This window comes from Myripristis murdjan, chromosome 21 (genome assembly GCF_902150065.1).
Source record: "Myripristis murdjan chromosome 21, fMyrMur1.1, whole genome shotgun sequence".
NCBI lineage: Eukaryota > Metazoa > Chordata > Actinopteri > Holocentriformes > Holocentridae > Myripristis > Myripristis murdjan.
The window spans coordinates 1,699,029-1,716,491 of NC_044000.1; the positions used below are offsets into that span (position 1 = coordinate 1,699,029).

Genomic DNA, 17,463 nt, shown 5'->3' on the forward strand with positions numbered 1-17,463 from the left:
GAGACTGTTGCATTGTTCATTTGCTTTTGTTTTGATGCACATGGGAAAAATTCAATTGAATTAAAATGTATCAACAAAAGTCATGTGGGTGCTGTCAGTCCCCTCACTGGTCAAGGGCAGACAGATATTGGTGGGTTGAAAGGCGGAGAAAGGAAATGTTTACTTCCAGTTTTTTTTTCTGTCTCACTTTATTGTACAAACACATCTGGCCAATACAGTGTCCATCATGGGCATGGGGCGCCATCAGCAGCTTTGGCATTTCTTCATTACTGCAGTGCTTGTTTGGACTATATACCAATATCTCCTTGTTGCTTCATGTCAGCCCTTGCTTCATTTTGTTCCTATGCTGCAAACTACTAGCTGCTAACCCTACCAAGTTGATTCTTTCTGTTATAATGTGCTCCAGAGCTCCAGGAGTTCTTTCATTCCAAAAGGAAAGGTGCTTCCTGTTTCTGGGGTTGTATCTAGGTCAGTTCATCATAAACCAACCGTTCCAGAGTTTGTTTGTAACCATACAGAGAGAGACCGCCTCCTCAATAGGGTCTGGTTGTTTTGGTTTGACCCCAATGCAACTGCTGGTTTCAAACCTGAATAACTGAACCGCATCAAGGGAGTAAACACAGCAGCGATCAATTCAATCTGACTAAATAAGGCAGGTGTGCAAAAAACCCTCAGTCGCAAACAATCAAGTTGCATGAAAAAGTTTTACATGTAAGTCGGCCTAAGAGGTTTGTGGTTATAACACGGTGTGTGCAGAGAGTGAGGTTAGGCTTTAGAAAGCTCTATAGAGGGTTTTAAGTGTCCTAGGTGGAGCTGCTTCAGAAAATCTCTTTTTTACCATTCTCTTATGAAGGAAAGCAACATGTGTTTCTGTCCTCAGAGAAATACCAGAATAAAAATGACTGTAATCATTTATTCCTCTGCTTAAGCACCATAGCAACATTTAAGGTCGTAGGAAGACCTAACTATTTGTTGTGGCTGTGTGTAAATGAGCTGTTGGTGGAGGGCTAGGGCAGGACTGCTGGGATTGGGTGGTAAGGTATAATGTGACATTCAGTACTGGTGATAATGTAGTAGTGGCACTGTGTATATTTGTGGTTGGGAGAAAAAAATCTGGTTTCTAATGGTTACCTCGTCACTGGTGAAGTCAGCCAGCTTGACATGGGTGATAGGTAAGCAGCATTAAGAGAGAAAAACAAAAAAACAGTAGGATGGAGAGAATGTATAACAAAAAGACGGCACAAATTTGTGATTAGGAAGAGGGTCCAAGGAAAGTTCAACTTCAATCATAATAGTGTTATTTTCTCACATTTTCTCACAAGTCATATGCCAAGGAGCAGCAAGTGACAGTCATTGTCAAAGTAAATCCAAGTTTAACTAGTAGTCAGCTACTGAAGTTTACAGTTCATCTCTGTCCCCTTTTTTCTTAGCTGTCTGTCTTAAAAAAAAAAAAAAATTAAATTAAAAAAAAAAAAAAAAAAAAACTTACCTCATTTGATGTGCTGATTTCACCTGATTTCCATATGCTTGGGATAATTGCTAGCTTGCTATTTAGAGCTTGGCAACACAGCCTATAATTTAATACTCAGACATCTTGTGGTCTAAGAAAGAGGAGGAGGACGACGATGGGGGGTGTATGTGGGGAGGTGCTGCTCTAACTCTTCGCACCATTGTTCTAACTGTGAGGCACAAAAAAAGCAGCAGAGTGCAGGAGGTGTTTAGCCAAGCATTCATTCTGGTTTTTTTTTCTTTCTTTTTTTTCATATTTTCACAAGCAATTATTGTGTGGAGGATCTGGAGCTGGAGGCAGCCGTTGATAAACTACTGTTTGGAGGTGATATGTTACCCAAGTCTAACACCAACTCTGACTGTTACTGGGGAAATAAAACATGTCAACATACTTCAGATGTACCAAAGATTAGCCCCTCTATTCCCTTCTATCTATTATATAAGTTGTGTCAAACTTGTAAAATAAACAGGCATAGGTACACACAATTTTAACAAAATGCAGGGAGTGACTGTTGCATACAGGTTGATTTACATAACTAACAAGACAACATGTCCTGTGTGTATGTATCAGTATGGAAACATGTTTACTGTAACCCACATCTGTTACAGAACAAAGGGACACCCATTTTTAAACTCTAGCAGTACCATGGCAGGTGGAAGCCACTTGGGCCAGTAGCATAGTTAAAGGGACAGTTTACCCATTTTGAAAAATGTGATATTATTTCACTTTCCCCTAGCTATTATGTAGTATTAGTGGCGCCATCTTACTCTCATTGGAGAGCTGAAATGCTGGATATTGGCTGGGTGCTCTAAATGCTAAGATTGCTAGAGCTTGCTATCAATTGTTTCCTTCATTGGATTGGCTATGCTGCTGTAGGCTAGCTACATCGTAGACAGCTTCTTGGCTAGCTTCTTTTCCTCTTTTACGCCATTCTGGGCTTGAAAAATTCTGACATTTTTTTAAAATGGGTGAGGTATCCCCCTTTTTAAGGTAAACTGTGCCATATTATATTTTGACGTTACAAGAAAAGGGCCCAGTCACATGGCTGTGGGCACCACAAAACCAATATTTAAATAAAATTCAATAAAGTCTTTATTTAAATGTGCCTAAAAGTCTTTTTGTCTGTATGTATGTATTTATATGTTGTGTGGAGCCCTCAGGGCAGGGTGGTGTCAGTGGGTGTTCTGCTCGGGCTGTTTGGTGGACAGCAGGTGCACGGACATCCTGTGATGCAACCGTTTCAGAGCGCTCCTCGGCAGGTGGTGAGGGGAGAAACAAGCAGCGGAAGGGCTGCCAGGGGGCCTGCTAACTACCCCTATCCTTCTCCCTACCCCACCAATGGGGGATAACAGTGCAAGGGGGAGTGGGAGATGGAAGTCATCTTACCCTCTGAGCGCTGACAAACAGCCTGTGGATGATGCTGCCAGCCGGCCCTCGGCCAGCTCCTGTCACCGCCACCTCCGGCTCCTCCAGCAAGGAGCTGACGAACCTATGGACAGGAGATGGCACATGGGGGAAGAATTCAAACTGAAAAATCACCACATTTCAAGCAACAACAAAACAGCTTCATAAAAACTTAAATGACATAAAATAACTTGCATCATAACACACCAAAAAAGGAGAGCTAAAGGTAAGAGAGAATCTCATTAAGCTGAGCAGTCACAAGTGAAGTGCACCAACCATTTTTTGAAGACAGTCAAACAGCACAAGAATAACTTTGGAAATAGGTGTCTAATGGAACATAAAAGGCAGAAAAACACAAGGAAAACAAGTGTGCTTTTTTAATTTCAAGATTTTATTGGAGAAGAATGAGCTAGGGTGTCCTGGGAGCACAGATGACAGATGCGCACAGCATGAACCATGACGTCTTAGGTTCAAATTCAGCCTGAGACCTTTATAGCCTGTTTCTCCCTCTCTTTCCTTTAATATTTTCTTGTCTCTGTTTTCTACTGCTAATAAAGGCATATACACCCCCCCCCCCCACCCCCACCCAAAAAAAACACAAAGACAAAAAAAGAAGAAAGAAGACTGAGCTGCCTAACAAACTGCATAAGCTAATAATCATCTTGATTACCTGGATGGTCTAGTAATAACATCTTAGTGAAAAGCAAAGGCTTTGTGCATGTGCATGATTACATGAAAAAAAAAAAAAAAAAACACACACGCAACAGAATGCTGAGAAGTACACTATCCTGTTGAATATAAGGGAGAAGAGGCAGATAAACAGCTACAAGAAACATTCAAGCAAATCTTGAAAGTCTATAAAATCTTAATCCATACAGCACAGCTGACATTTATGTAAAAAAAAAAAAAAAAAGCAACTAACAACTAACTAAATCCAGGTAATCTAAGGACCCTGAAAATCCAACTGATGACCTGGACACAGAACAAGAGGAAAAGGAATTTATGCTAAATCTGACTAAGTTTGTTTTTACCTAATAGTCCATTTGCTGGAGTACCAAGTTGTTTGATACATTGGTACTTTTTTCATTTGGCTCGGTTGGCTTTCACACAGCTCAAATAAAAGTTGACTGCAGCATGTAAACCAAGGTGATGTGCTTGCTTATTACTGGTCAGAGAAGAAATGGTGTAAGGAGAAAATTGTGTCAACATATTAGTAATCTTTAAATAAAAGTAATGAAACAAAACAGCAAAAGCCCATTCTTATGTATTTTGTGATAGCAACTGAATGCAGCAGCAAAAACAGCAGCCAGTAAAGTAACTTATCATTTTGTTGGTTCTGTAAAAGCAGTGAAACCACAGCCATAATGAAATGGTTAGGGCAGCTAAATGGTGATCCTAAAGGATGTTAGGATAGGAACATAGACTTAGGAACTGATCATCTGGCTATTTTCCTTAATCAGCTCCTAACCCTCACTACCATGGTTACAAACCAGTTCAGTTTCTGTAATGTGGCCCCTGATCCTTAAATATGGATGTCTACATATGCACAATTTACATTCTTCTCTCAAACATATTTCTTTCACATAAAGCAGTAATGTGTAATTTCAAGGTAGTGTAAACATCTGTGGTGATTTCACTGCATGGATCAGTGCACAAGCTGGTACAACAAGCACTCATGATAAACAGGAGGGACCTGACAGGCTTTTATGTAGTTAGATTCAATGTGTGTAGTTTGTATGTTGTCCTGTATGCAGAGCTCGACAGAAAGACCAACAGTAATGCATTACACTGTCATTATACAACATAAAAAAAATGAGCCAACACATTTTACAAACATCTATCAAAATATGGCCAACAAAGAGAAAAGTTTCCTCCCTGCAAATGAAAGGGTTTCAAGACAGTCCTCAGCCAGTTATCTAAAAGCAAAAAGAAAATTACGCCCCATACTGGAAAGAAAAAAAGAATTCTATTTGATGCTAAACAGAGAACACACAATGGCACAATATCTGACCATTGTGATTTAAAGAACATAAGCAGGCCACCACAGGCAGACCTGGCAACCCGCTGTCTCACTTCTTGTTCCTCTGTGAGTGATTACAACATAAGAAACTTATCATGAGAAGAGAAGTAGAATATATTTGGAGTTCAACTTTCTCCTTGATGCTCTAAAACTTTCTGGGGAGGATTTAGTGAGACAGAACTGTTGGAGACAGAGGACTCATCTCTTCAGGATACACCCAGACCCTACTACACCCCACTTGCATTCAATCATACTAAATGCCTATTCCCTGCTAACAAATGATATATCACAATTACAATTATAGTGTTATGCATTCCTATTGAAGGCCTCGCTGATGAAGATTGATGAAGACTGTGAGACAGAGACTCTGGGCCCTATCTTGCGTCAGAGTCCGTAAACCCATTATTTGGGGATTTAGCATTTTGTAAGAGGCGTTCCCCCGCAAAAGTTGCTATCTTGCACACCTGCCTTTATCCCTAAAACACTTGCGCTACCCGCATAGGCGTGGTTTGGGCGTTACACCAGTTAAACCAATCAGTGTGCCAGGTGCCATTGCCTTTAAGAGCAGGCTGCACTATCCCAAATCCTCATACCGAAACCCGTGATGGAGAGAGGAAGGTCGCGATTTAGTACGATCTCTGCCATTTTCTCAGGGGTTCAACTCAGGCTAAAGCAATGTGGCTTTTTATAGGCGAGTTAATTGTGGAGGTGGAGCCGCATGTGCATGTCCACATGTGTCCAAGTGGACGCACGCTGAAGCCGCTATCCGCTTTCCCTAACACTTTCTTGTGTGCTCAAGATAGCAACTGTAGGGACAGCGCATAAACACGCCCACGGACACACCTCCAGGCCAAATAACGGAGTCTGCATAATGTATAGCGGGTAGTGTGGGCGCAAGATACCGTTTAGGGATAGTGGAAGCTGCTAAATGCGTAATTCATGGGTAGTGGGTAGTGGCAACGGGCAGCGCAGTGTGAAAGATAGTGTGAGCCCACCATGTTTTGACTATTGTTGACAAAATGTCCTTACTGTAAACCACTTTGGACAAAAGCATCTAAATGACAGAAAGTAAGATATAATATAATGTATGGACATACTGATAGTTAGTGGATTTAATGTTCAAACTAGGCTTTACACGATCAAGATTTTTGGGGCCGATCACCGATCAGCGAGTTTAAATAAATCGATCTCCGATCCGATCACATGAGGGAGCAATATGTCTATTGTCAACAAAATATGTCTATATCAACAAAAATATTCTCAAGCATTTTTGCCAATGTTTAACAATCTTTGCCGTGCCCCAAACTGACAGAGATGCAAGGGTAAAACATCAATGACCTCCAGAGGGCATTCAAGGACTGGCCAGACATAAGTTCAAAGTTCAGTCAGGTCAAACCAAAATAACTTGAGACAGAAATAATGGGCGCAACAACTTACTGTAATTAAATTACTTTATTGTAATTACTGTAGTGTTGCACAGATTGCAAATAGCTTGAGTTTTATCTGTCTCAGACACTTTGAAGAAGTCCCACACCACCGACATGTTTGTTTGAATCCCACAGTGAATGATTCAAGATTCAAAAAACTTTATTATCCATCACATAGAGACAGGGCTCAAAACTAACATGGCGGTGGTGTGCAACTTCTTTGGAGTAAATGAGACAGATAAAACAATGCAACGGGAGCATGTGCAAAACGTTCCAACACGACAATGACGTCATTGATCGGATCAGCGAATTAAGACATTACAGCCGATCACACAAATTGCATAAAATGCAAAATATCGGCCAATCCGATATAGCCAATCAGATCGGTGGAAAGCCTAGTTCAAACTGAAATGTTTGATGCTATGGCATCAACATTAATGCCAATAAAATGTTCAATTGAGAAATGTATTAAGACAAAAGAAGACAGAAGGAGAAATAAGGGAGGGAAAGTAAAAGGGGGGATGAGGGCAGGAGAGATTGAAGAAGAGGGAGAGAGAGAGTGAGGGAGAGACTTGACTTTTTAAAAATCTTGCCTATTCCTGGAAGCAGTCACAGTGTGTCCAAAAAAACAAAAACACCCCATAACTATAAACCCTCACACTCCAAAGCAAATTTGCACACACACACAAGCACGTGCCACCACTCGCTCAAACACCCACCCACACACATTTGCTCACAATGCGCCAGCCGAAAACCAGCAGACATAACAGATACATCAACAATGCAGCAATACATTGTGTACTACACACAGCAGTACAGTCACACACAATGCAAACATTAACCCACTGAAACCCAGGAGCCTGTGGGCAGCCTTTTATTTCCAAAGAGTTTATTTCACCCTCTGAACAAAAATCACCCTATGTTTTCCCCAGTCATTATAATTATTATTATTATTGTTTTGTTTTTGTTGATACAAATCTTTGGGGTAATTTTGTGCAACCATAAGTGTCTTTTAATTAAATTAAAAAAATGTTTCTCTTCTCTTTATTTTTTTTGAGAATTTTCTGCTTATTTGTAATAAAAATCTCTCTCTCTCTCTCTCTCTCTCTATATATATATATACAGACAGACAGACAGACACACACACACACACACACACACACACATATATATATATATATACATACATACAGACACACACACACACACACACACATATATATATATATATACATATACACATACATACATATACACATATATATATATATATATATATATATATATATATATATATACATATATACACACACACACACACACACACACACACACACACACACATCAATCTAGCATCCCTGATCAGATGGTTAAATATATAATTATTTAAAAATTCTATAGATTTTTAGGAAATTTTCTGCAAATTTTCTGGTATTTTATTTATTTACTTAATTGCAAATTTTATGGTAAATGTGCATTGGTGTTGTTTTTTTTTTTTTTTTTTTGAACTTTTTTTAAACTGGTGTTTTCTTTGCTTTTTTTTTATTTTTTAGGCTCAGATTTCATTAATCCAGATCAAACATGCAGCATTCAGCGACAGGAAGAGAAAGAGTAAAAGAAAGAGTTTGACAGACAGAATAGAAAGAAGTTGTGAATGATAGAAGAGAAGGGATGACTGCAGGAGAGAGGGAGGTAGGTAACGGGCAAACACAAAAAGACCAGTGATAGAGACAAGGTAGAAAACTGGAATCTCATGAATTCAGAAAATAACACGTCTTGTGGGTATATTTACATATTTCTGATAAACAATGAGTATTTGGCCAGAGTCACGTGATGATATTCAAACTTTTTACTCCTGAGGGTTAAAATACAGCTTTTATGCTTTGATCTGATTTGAGGGCAGGTTTAACTGTATCATAAGGATAATTCTGGTCATTTCCAATCTGTGCCTGGCTGCATGAAAAAACATAGGGCAAAAGAGGAGCTTTATTTGGGAGGGTTGCATAAAGCCCCTAAAATCTTAGCTTAGTGCTCGTATTTAGCAGTTGCCCTTTTCAAACTTGAGCAAATTCACTTGATTTTAATCTAAAACATGGGGAGAAAAAGGCAATTTGCAAATTAGCATAACATTATAGGAGTATTGTAAAGAAATACCAGATTTTTAAAAAAAAATATAAGAAAACTATATAAATAGTCAGTGTGTGGTGCTCACTTGACTTTAAGATGAATGTTAATGAGAGCTGAGGGTATAAAATGTAATTAAAAGCATTATTAAGGGTCCAAGCACAAGGACCTTAGTAACATGCTTGGTGTTACTTGGACCCTTAATAATCAGATGCTGAAAAGTATCCACCTTTCTTGTTTCATTAAGACCAAGCTGCATCATGTTCTGACACCCCAGTGGGAGGGGAGTTTGTGTTTTGTTTTTGCACCAAAAAAAAAAAAAAGAGTTTTGAAAACCAAACAAAAACCGAGTCATTTATTAATCATATTGATCAACAATCTTAGGAACCAACCACTGGTTTATTATGGATATTCTGTGCTGTGGGGCAGGATAATCTCATAAAAGCAAATTTATAAGAAACTAGGTCTCAAATTTTGCTTTGTTTTCCAGTGATTTGATATGTAATTCAAATAAATTAGGTCATTCTAATGAGGTAAAATTGCAGGGAATTTCATGGTAGGAAATAGCAGCCATCAGTCTCTGGTGACAGCACTCCGTGGCTGGGACACCTGGTCTGCAGAGTCGAGGCTGGTGCTCCAGGGCCAGCCCTGGGTGTCCTCTTAATGAGGCCAGCCATGCATGACTTTGTGTGTGAGAGTGTGTGTGTGTGTGTGCGTGCGTGCGTCTCCCCTTGCAGGTCTTGAACACTAACGAACATTACAGGTCTCTCCTTTTAAAATCTTCTCTCTGTCTACACATTAGGCCACTGTCCAATACCTGTGCTATGGGAAGTTGAGTCTGTCCCTGCATGTGTGGAATTACAAATGGATACTTAACATTCCTTAAAACAAACACACAGGAACAAACTTTTTAACTATTAAAGGGATAGTTCACCCATTTTGAAAAATGTGATATCTCACTTTCCCCCTAGCTGTTCTGTAGGACAGTAGTGGTGCTGGATACTGGCTGGATGCTCCAAATGCTGGACTTCCCCCCCAGCTAATATGTTCTGGCAAAAACACTTCTTAACTTTAAACTTTGGGCCAACCCAGCTAATTCTCTCTCTGTCTCTCTCTCTCTGTCTCTCTCTCTCTGTCTCTCTCTCTCTCTCTCTGTCTCTGTCTCTCTCTGTCTCTCTCTGTCTCTCTCTGTCTCTCTCTGTCTCTCTCTCTCTCTCTCTCTCTCTCTCTGCAGAGACACAGACACACACAGCTTTCAAACTCTAGTTATTAAAGGCTGACATGGCCTGCATGGTTTGAAAAGGATATGGCGTTGTGTTGCTTGGGACTTTAATAAAAGTGTGCTGGCTTCTGACAGGACGTAGGTGGCAGAGAGGGTACTATAACCCCCCCACCAAGGTCCATTCAAATGACTTCTCACACTGTGTCTGTTTGTTCAACATTTATTAGCACTTCGACAGAGCTCCCTTGGAAGAGTGTTGCTGATGAAATGAAAGTAGCCTGGTGATATCAATAAAGAGACAGCTTGGGCAGGTACACATGAGAAGGGCAGATGAGCAACAGAGGGATGAGAGAAGGTGTGGAGAAACATGGATACAATATGTCTGACAAATAAAATCATTGGGGAAATCTTACACAAAACCTACTGTAAAAATCCAGCAAATCAAATTTAGCTGAAAGTTCAACCTTTCATAAACTTGGCTTCATTTGTTTTTGTGAATAGATCCAGGTCTTATTCAGTATTCATGAGCAGGCTGCATTGTCTTAGAAGACACAGACAGAACACTGTACTTCTTTTATAGATATCCAAATCACTTGGATGGATTCATGCTCAGTCTAGGACGGAACTGATTTTTTGGGAATGGGGACTCAAATTGATCGAGTAACTTACTTCTCCAGTTCTTCTGCGTCCTCTCCCTTCTCGCCCTTGCCGATGCCAAACTTGGCCTTGAGTGAGCGAGCACGGGCAATGACGGTCTCCACAGCAATCAGCTGGTTAAGGACATCCTGCCAATGGAAGAGGCCCCCATATACACTGTTAGCAGAAGGGCTGATGACGTCCCTTATGCCTGTTAAGACTGCGTTAACACACTCTCACAAGCATTTAAACACAAGAAATCTGACATCAATCCAGCATCACTTGCCTAACATTTAAATAAATAATTTTAGTATAAGTATAAATCTAGGGCCCTATCTTGTGCCACCCGCTATCCGCTGCCACTACCCGCTACCCGCAAATTGCGGATTTAGGAGCTTCCGCTATCCCTAAACGGTATCTTGCGCCACCCGCTACCCGCTATCCGTTATGCCGACTGCATCATTTGCGCCTGGAGGTGCGTCGTGGGCGTGTTTCATGCGCTATCCCTAAAGTTGCTATCTTGCGCACACACTTTAGGGAAAGCGGATAGCGGGTGGTCCTGACCACCCGCTATCCGCTATCCCTAAAGTTTGGGCTGTTAGGAGAGCGCGCCCAGGCGGCTTCAATGCGCGCCCCGACGGAGCCTCGCCACGCACACGGTCGGACTGATACCGGGACGCCGCCGGAATGGACTGAGTATATTACTCATATAGACTGTTTAGAGGAAAGACTGTTTTAATTGGACACTTACGCCAGCACGTTTTATTGTTTTATCATAAGCCAGCAGCTGTTCTATATTTTTATTTTTAATATTTTATTTGCCCAATCTACCTTGTCAATAAATTAGTTTACACATAGTTCCACCTCTGCCTCTTGTGTGTGTGTGGTGTGACCCGGGGATTTTACTCAATCAGTACAACCTTGTGACACGTCCACTTGGACACATGTGGCTCCACCTCCCGAATTAACTCGCCTATAATATAATATATAATATTTATATATATATAAAGCCAACTTGCTTTAGCCTCAGTAGAAGCCCTGAGAAAATCTACCTTCCTCTCTTCATCACGGGTTTAGGATTTAGGATTTAGGATAGCGCATCCTGCCCTTAAAGGCAATGGCACCTGGCACACTGATTGGTTTAACTGGCGTAACGCCCAAAACACACCTATTCATAATATAGCGGGTAGCGGAGGTGTTTTGCGGATAGCGGGAGGTGCACAAGATAGCAACTTTTACGGGGGAACGCCTCTTCCTAAATCCTAAATCCGCAAATAGCGGGTTTAGGGAGTCTGGCGCAAGATAGGGCCCCTAGTCTATAGTCTATAAATATAGTCTATTTTGTAAATTGTAGGGTGATTTTCAGCTATTTTTTTCTGCAAATTTGGTGGCTTTTTTGCGAGTTCTTTTACTTGGGATTTTTCACTGATTTGCTCATTGCCATTTTTCCTGTGGTTTTGAAAGAAATCAAGTTAATTTGTTTAGGTTTTAAAAGATGTACATACATACATATATATACACACATACACACACACACACACACACACACACACACACACACACACACACACATATACTAGGCAAAAAAAAGTTCTGCATCGCTTTTTCAATCTATAATTTCTCCCCTTTATTTATACCCAACAGTGTTGTATCTTATACCGTTGTAAAGCCTCATTCGTCCTCTTTCCAATGAGATACAACTTGTAAGGATCCTCTATTTCTGGAATGAGTGACACCAGTAATTGTGTGGGAAGTGACCAATTTTTTTTTGACAAAATCCCCTGCAATATTTTTTCAGTTGATCATTTCTCCCATTTAACAATACCGATTGGTGTTGTCTTTCATACCGTTAGAAAGCCTGATTAGTCCCCTTTTCAATGACAAATTGTCAATCAATTGGTATGACCAACATGGCTAAACATGTCCCCCCCCCCCCTTGAGGGGAGCAAAATCCCATTCATTGTGAATATAAACTTGTAAATATAAACACATACATACATATACACACATACACACACACACATATACCTATACGTGTGTGTGTGTGTGTGTACACATACAGTACAGGCCAAAAGTTTGGACACACCTTCTCATTCAATGCATTTTCTTTATTTTCATGACTATTTACATTGTAGATTCTCACTGAAGGCATCAAAACTATGAATGAACACATGTGGAGTTATGTACTTAACAAAAAAAGGTGAAATAACTGAAAACATGTTTTATATTCTAGTTTCTTCAAAATAGCCACCCTTTGCTCTGATTACTGCTTTGCACACTCTTGGCATTCTCTCGATGAGCTTCAAGAGCTAGTCACCTGAAATGGTTTTCACTTCACAGGTGTGCCTTATCAGGGTTAATTAGTGGAATTTCTTGCTTTATCAATGGGGTTGGGACCATCAGTTGTGTTGTGCAGAAGTCAGGTTACTACACAGCCGACAGCCCTATTGGACAACTGTTAAAATTCATATTATGGCAAGAACCAATCAGCTAACTAAAGAAAAACGAGTGGCCATCATTACTTTAAGAAATGAAGGTCAGTCAGTCCGGAAAATTGCAAAAACTTTAAATGTGTCCCCAAGTGGAGTCGCAAAAACCATCAAGCGCTACAACGAAACTGGAACACATGAGGACCGACCCAGGAAAGGAAGACCAAGAGTCACCTCTGCTTCTGAGGACAAGTTCATCCGAGTCACCAGCCTCAGAAATCGCAAGTTAACAGCAGCTCAGATTAGAGCCCAGAGAAATGCCACACAGAGTTCTAGCAGCAGACCCATCTCTAGAAGAACTGTTGAGAGGAGACTGGGCCAATCAGGCCTTCATGGTCAAATAGCTGCTAGGAAACCACTGCTAAGGAGAGGCAACAAGCAGAAGAGATTTGTTTGGGCCAAGAAACACAAGGAATGGACATTAGACCAGTGGAAATCTGTGCTTTGGTCTGATGAGTCCAAATTTGAGATCTTTGGTTCCAACCGCCGTGTCTTTGTGAGACGCAGAAAAGGTGAACGGATGGATTCCACATGCCTGGTTCCCACTGTGAAGCATGGAGGAGGAGGTGTGATGGTGTGGGGGTGTTTTGCTGGTGACACTGTTGGGGATTTATTCAAAATTGAAGGCACACTGAACCAGCATGGCTACCACAGCATCCTGCAGTGACATGCCATCCCATCCGGTTTGCGTTTAGTTGGACCATCATTTATTTTTCAACAGGACAATGACCCCAAACACACCTCCAGGCTGTGTAAGGGCTATTTGACCAAGAAGGAGAGTGATGGAGTGCTGCGGCAGATGATCTGGCCTCCACAGTCACCGGACCTGAACCCAATCGAGATGGTTTGGGGTGAGCTGGACCGCAGAGTGAAGGCAAAGGGCCAACAAGTGCTAAACACCTCTGGGAACTCCTTCAAGACTGTTGGAAAACCATTTCAGGTGACTACCTCTTGAAGCTCATCGAGAGAATGCCAAGAGTGTGCAAAGCAGTAATCAGAGCAAAGGGTGGCTATTTTGAAGAAACTAGAATATAAAACATGTTTTCAGTTATTTCACCTTTTTTTGTTAAGTACATAACTCCACGTGTTCATTCATAGTTTTGATTCCTTCAGTTAGAATCTACAATGTAAATAGTCATGAAAATAAAGAAAACGCATTGAATGAGAAGGTGTGTCCAAACTTTTGGCCTGTATTGTATATATATATATATATATGTGTATGTGTGTATGTATGTGTGTGTGTGTGTGTGTGTATATACTGTTTCCCCCCAGCTCACATAGTTTGAGTTTAATGATGTGTAGCATAATTTTTACAGAATTTTTACAGACATGATGTAAAGAAGAGTTGGCCATTTTCAAAAAATAATTAGCAATGGTAGAGCTATTTTCTTGTACTGTCTCAGTGCTGGTCCTGAAAGCTACATGAAATGTGTTTGATAGAGGGGAGTAGAGGAAATGATGAAACTAGCCACAACATTACTTGCCAGCTATCTTTCAATGCTCGAGATGAAGCTGTTATTTTTGTCTTCCAATCTGCATACTAGGGATGGGCATTTCAGGCAAAAATGCACTTTGATATTCACAGGAACTATTTTACAACTGTTTTAGTTTTGTAAAGTGACACATGTAAAGTCATGTTAAACCATCTTTGAGAGGACTAAGAGGGTTATATATAAAAATGTTAGCTGGGGGAAGACAGCACCACTACTGTCCTACATAACAGCTAGGGAAGGAGTGAAATAATAGCAATTTTTTTTCAAAACGGCTGAACTATCCCTTTAACTATGCTACCTGCCCAAGTGTCTGCTACCTCCCTCGGTACTGCTAGAGTTTATTTCAAGACCAACTTGTCACTGACCTCTAGCTTTTTGTAGTCGGGGCTAGGGTGGTGCAGCACTTTGCTGGCGTGAGAGGTAGCCTGCTGGATGGCCTTCTTTACAGATGGAATGTCCTCCACCGACTCTAGAGGAGAAAGGTGACGACAAGAATAACATAAGAGAGTAACTCTTGAGACAAATGTAAGTCATGATAAAGAGAGACAAACATAGAGAATCTAGGAGGGAGAGTGAGGAAGAAAGAATACGAGAAACATCAAAAGAGAAAAACAAAGGCTAATGAGTATCTGATTATAAAAGCTCTTTAGTCAGCTGAGCCATGATGTGCTCCATAAAGGAGGACAAGCTAACACCTAGTTGTTCTAATGTTGATTTTTTTTCTGTGCCTGAGAGAGGACACAGTGTCCTTAGTCTGCATGTAGAAAGTCACTGAGGAGAGGAGATATGGCCCCTGGGCGCCTGCTACACTTTCAGCAATGGCACTTTGACAGTATGTTATGGTTAAACTGAGCAGTAGCTGGAGACAACAATAATGCTAGGCTTTGTCTATTTAGGAGCCAAATAATGCCTTGTTGAGAATCCAAACTGCCCAACACATGTGAATGAGGCTGGCACTAACCCTCCTCCTTCAGCTTGAGAATAGCAGCATGTAGTATGCAGGGCAGGAGATGGCTGGTCAGGTCTGCGGGTTTCTGCACTGCCAAATAGTGTAGAACCTGAAAGAAGAGACATCAAAACCAAAGTTAAGCTTTCCTGTTCCTTTTGCTTCTGCTTGCTTCTTCTTGCTCCGCACTCTGTCTTACACCTATTATGATTGCAGAGGCTGTCATGAACCCCAGCAAGGTACTTGACATTTCAAAAGGCATTGTTCTTTTGAGTAAGTGGCTCATTCGCTCTTTCTTTTTTGAGTTATGGCAATGCAGCTTCATAAACGCAATTGTAGCCAAGCAGGGGCTGTACTGCATTTTAATGTGCCTTTTTATATGAACAAAGAATATAGCGGGTCATTTGTTACTGTTGGAAGGGTAAGGGGGGGTGTGAAAGCGGGTGATGAGATTTTGGAGGGGCACCTGATCTGATCCCACTGTCCCCTAATAACAGCACACAACCTGGAGGCTCTTCTGTTCACAGAGAGCCAAGAAAAAAAACATTAACATGGTCCATCAGGAAAGAAAAGACCCTTGTTGCCGGGTGACCTCACTATGATGATGATCTTGACTGCAATCAGAACAGCGTGAATATGTAAGCACTTCTGTCACCTCTGAGGACAACTTACTGGAGCAAGGAAAAGGGGTGGGAAAAGGAAGGGGTGAAAGAGAAAAATTAAGCCAGCAAATTAATTCCGACTAAATCCTGCACCTGGAGTTTCCCCAAAGAGAAGCCGTGGCATGGCTGGCAGACAGCTGAAGGACAACTCTAGTGGGGTGGGAAGAGGAGATGGTGACTTTCAAGGCTGGCCAAGGTCCTCCTGAACTCTGTTTAAACTCTCCAAGAGGGAAGGGACAAGACAAGGGGGTGGGGGGTGGAAAGGGGGGGTACAGGGACACCTTGTGTTCTGACCCACTTAAAGCAGTTTGCTGCACGGTGATGGGCAGGAACAGGGCCAGGTAGGCAGACTGCAGTGGCACCTGGGTGCTAGGCAGTATCAGCAGTTCCCTGCCAGTGGGGTTCATACTGCTAACTTTTATATGCTGCTTCACATTTGACAAGGAAATCTTCTCAGCCACTCGGAAAGAGCATTGTTCCCCATCTTTTTCCTACCATTTCAATGTATGACAAAGGAACAGCAAGGGTTGCTTTTGAGAACTTGAAAGAGAGGGAATATTTGATGCCACTTTGAAATGCCAGCAGTGAAGGCTCAGACCTGTTCGTTCACAGCCCAGTGAGCTTCCTTGACATGGCTTCTCTGCAAAAGTAACACTTTTTTTCCAGCTTCTTCCCAAGTTCAGTGCTTCATACCAGCATGCCGAGTAATCCAGGCCCAGCCCAGCTTCTAAAACTCTGAGGGGTAGTTTCCCGGACAGGGCTTAAATTAGGTAGGTAGGTAGGTACTTGATTAATACCCCTAGGGGAAACTGCAAGGTTACTGTAGCAAACATACACTCACACAGGAACAGACAAGGTAGCAACAGCCTCAGGGAATTAAATCAACCTACATAATAACAAAAACTACACTAAACTAATACACATATATCAAGTTATAGTCCATGAGATAAAATATTGTATACAAATGAGAAGGTGCAAGGATAAAATGATAAAAAGAATATAAGTGATTAAATTTGGCAATTGTTAATCCACAAGATGCATGTTTTTCTTGGTTCTGGCAACACCTTCAGTGTGGTTATTGCTTGTGTGTTTTGCACTCAGTTAAGGTGAGAGCTCTCTGCAATAAAAAAAATCTAATTGCTAACAGTTATTATTGTTTTGTATTTTTCATTAGTTTTTATTTTTATTTTATTTTTAAAATTTGTTTTCAATTCAGTTTAGTTTCAATTAGTTTTGAGAGTGTGTTTGCTTGTTTAAGTTTGTTTTTAGTTGAGTTATTTGGAGTTCTTTTTTATTCTAATATGTGGGGTTGTTGTCAGAACAGGTATTCCAATCCATGGCCAACTCTTTGTGAATGCAGTAGCACTTCCCAGTCATGTCAATATCCCAGTCTTAATAAACAGTACATAATATTGTTTCAGTCAGTTGTCATTTTTTTTCTAAAGTCAAATTTTTATTTTAATTAAATAAAATGTTTTTTCACAACTAGTTTTAGTTTTTAGTTTAGTTTTAGTGAACTAGAAATAATTG

At 40.8% G+C, this 17,463-nt stretch overlaps 1 protein-coding gene across 4 annotated transcripts in view; it reads right to left on the reverse strand.

Annotated features, from left to right (window-relative positions):
• The window catches only part of rab3gap1 (RAB3 GTPase activating protein subunit 1), a 65,450-nt gene that overhangs the window by 4,868 nt on the left and 43,119 nt on the right, over nucleotides 1-17,463 (reverse strand). For 3 of the 4 annotated variants that reach the window (XM_030081211.1, XM_030081210.1, XM_030081212.1), the window contains exons 20-24: nucleotides 15,287-15,383; nucleotides 14,691-14,794; nucleotides 10,377-10,492; nucleotides 2,897-2,999; nucleotides 1,132-1,155 (exon numbers count right to left, since the gene is read on the reverse strand). In XM_030081211.1, the coding sequence (XP_029937071.1) occupies nucleotides 1,132-1,155; nucleotides 2,897-2,999; nucleotides 10,377-10,492; nucleotides 14,691-14,794; nucleotides 15,287-15,383 (444 nt within the window). The remainder of the gene's footprint in view (nucleotides 1-1,131; nucleotides 1,156-2,896; nucleotides 3,000-10,376; nucleotides 10,493-14,690; nucleotides 14,795-15,286; nucleotides 15,384-17,463) is intronic. The other variant, XM_030081213.1, reaches the window with a different exon arrangement.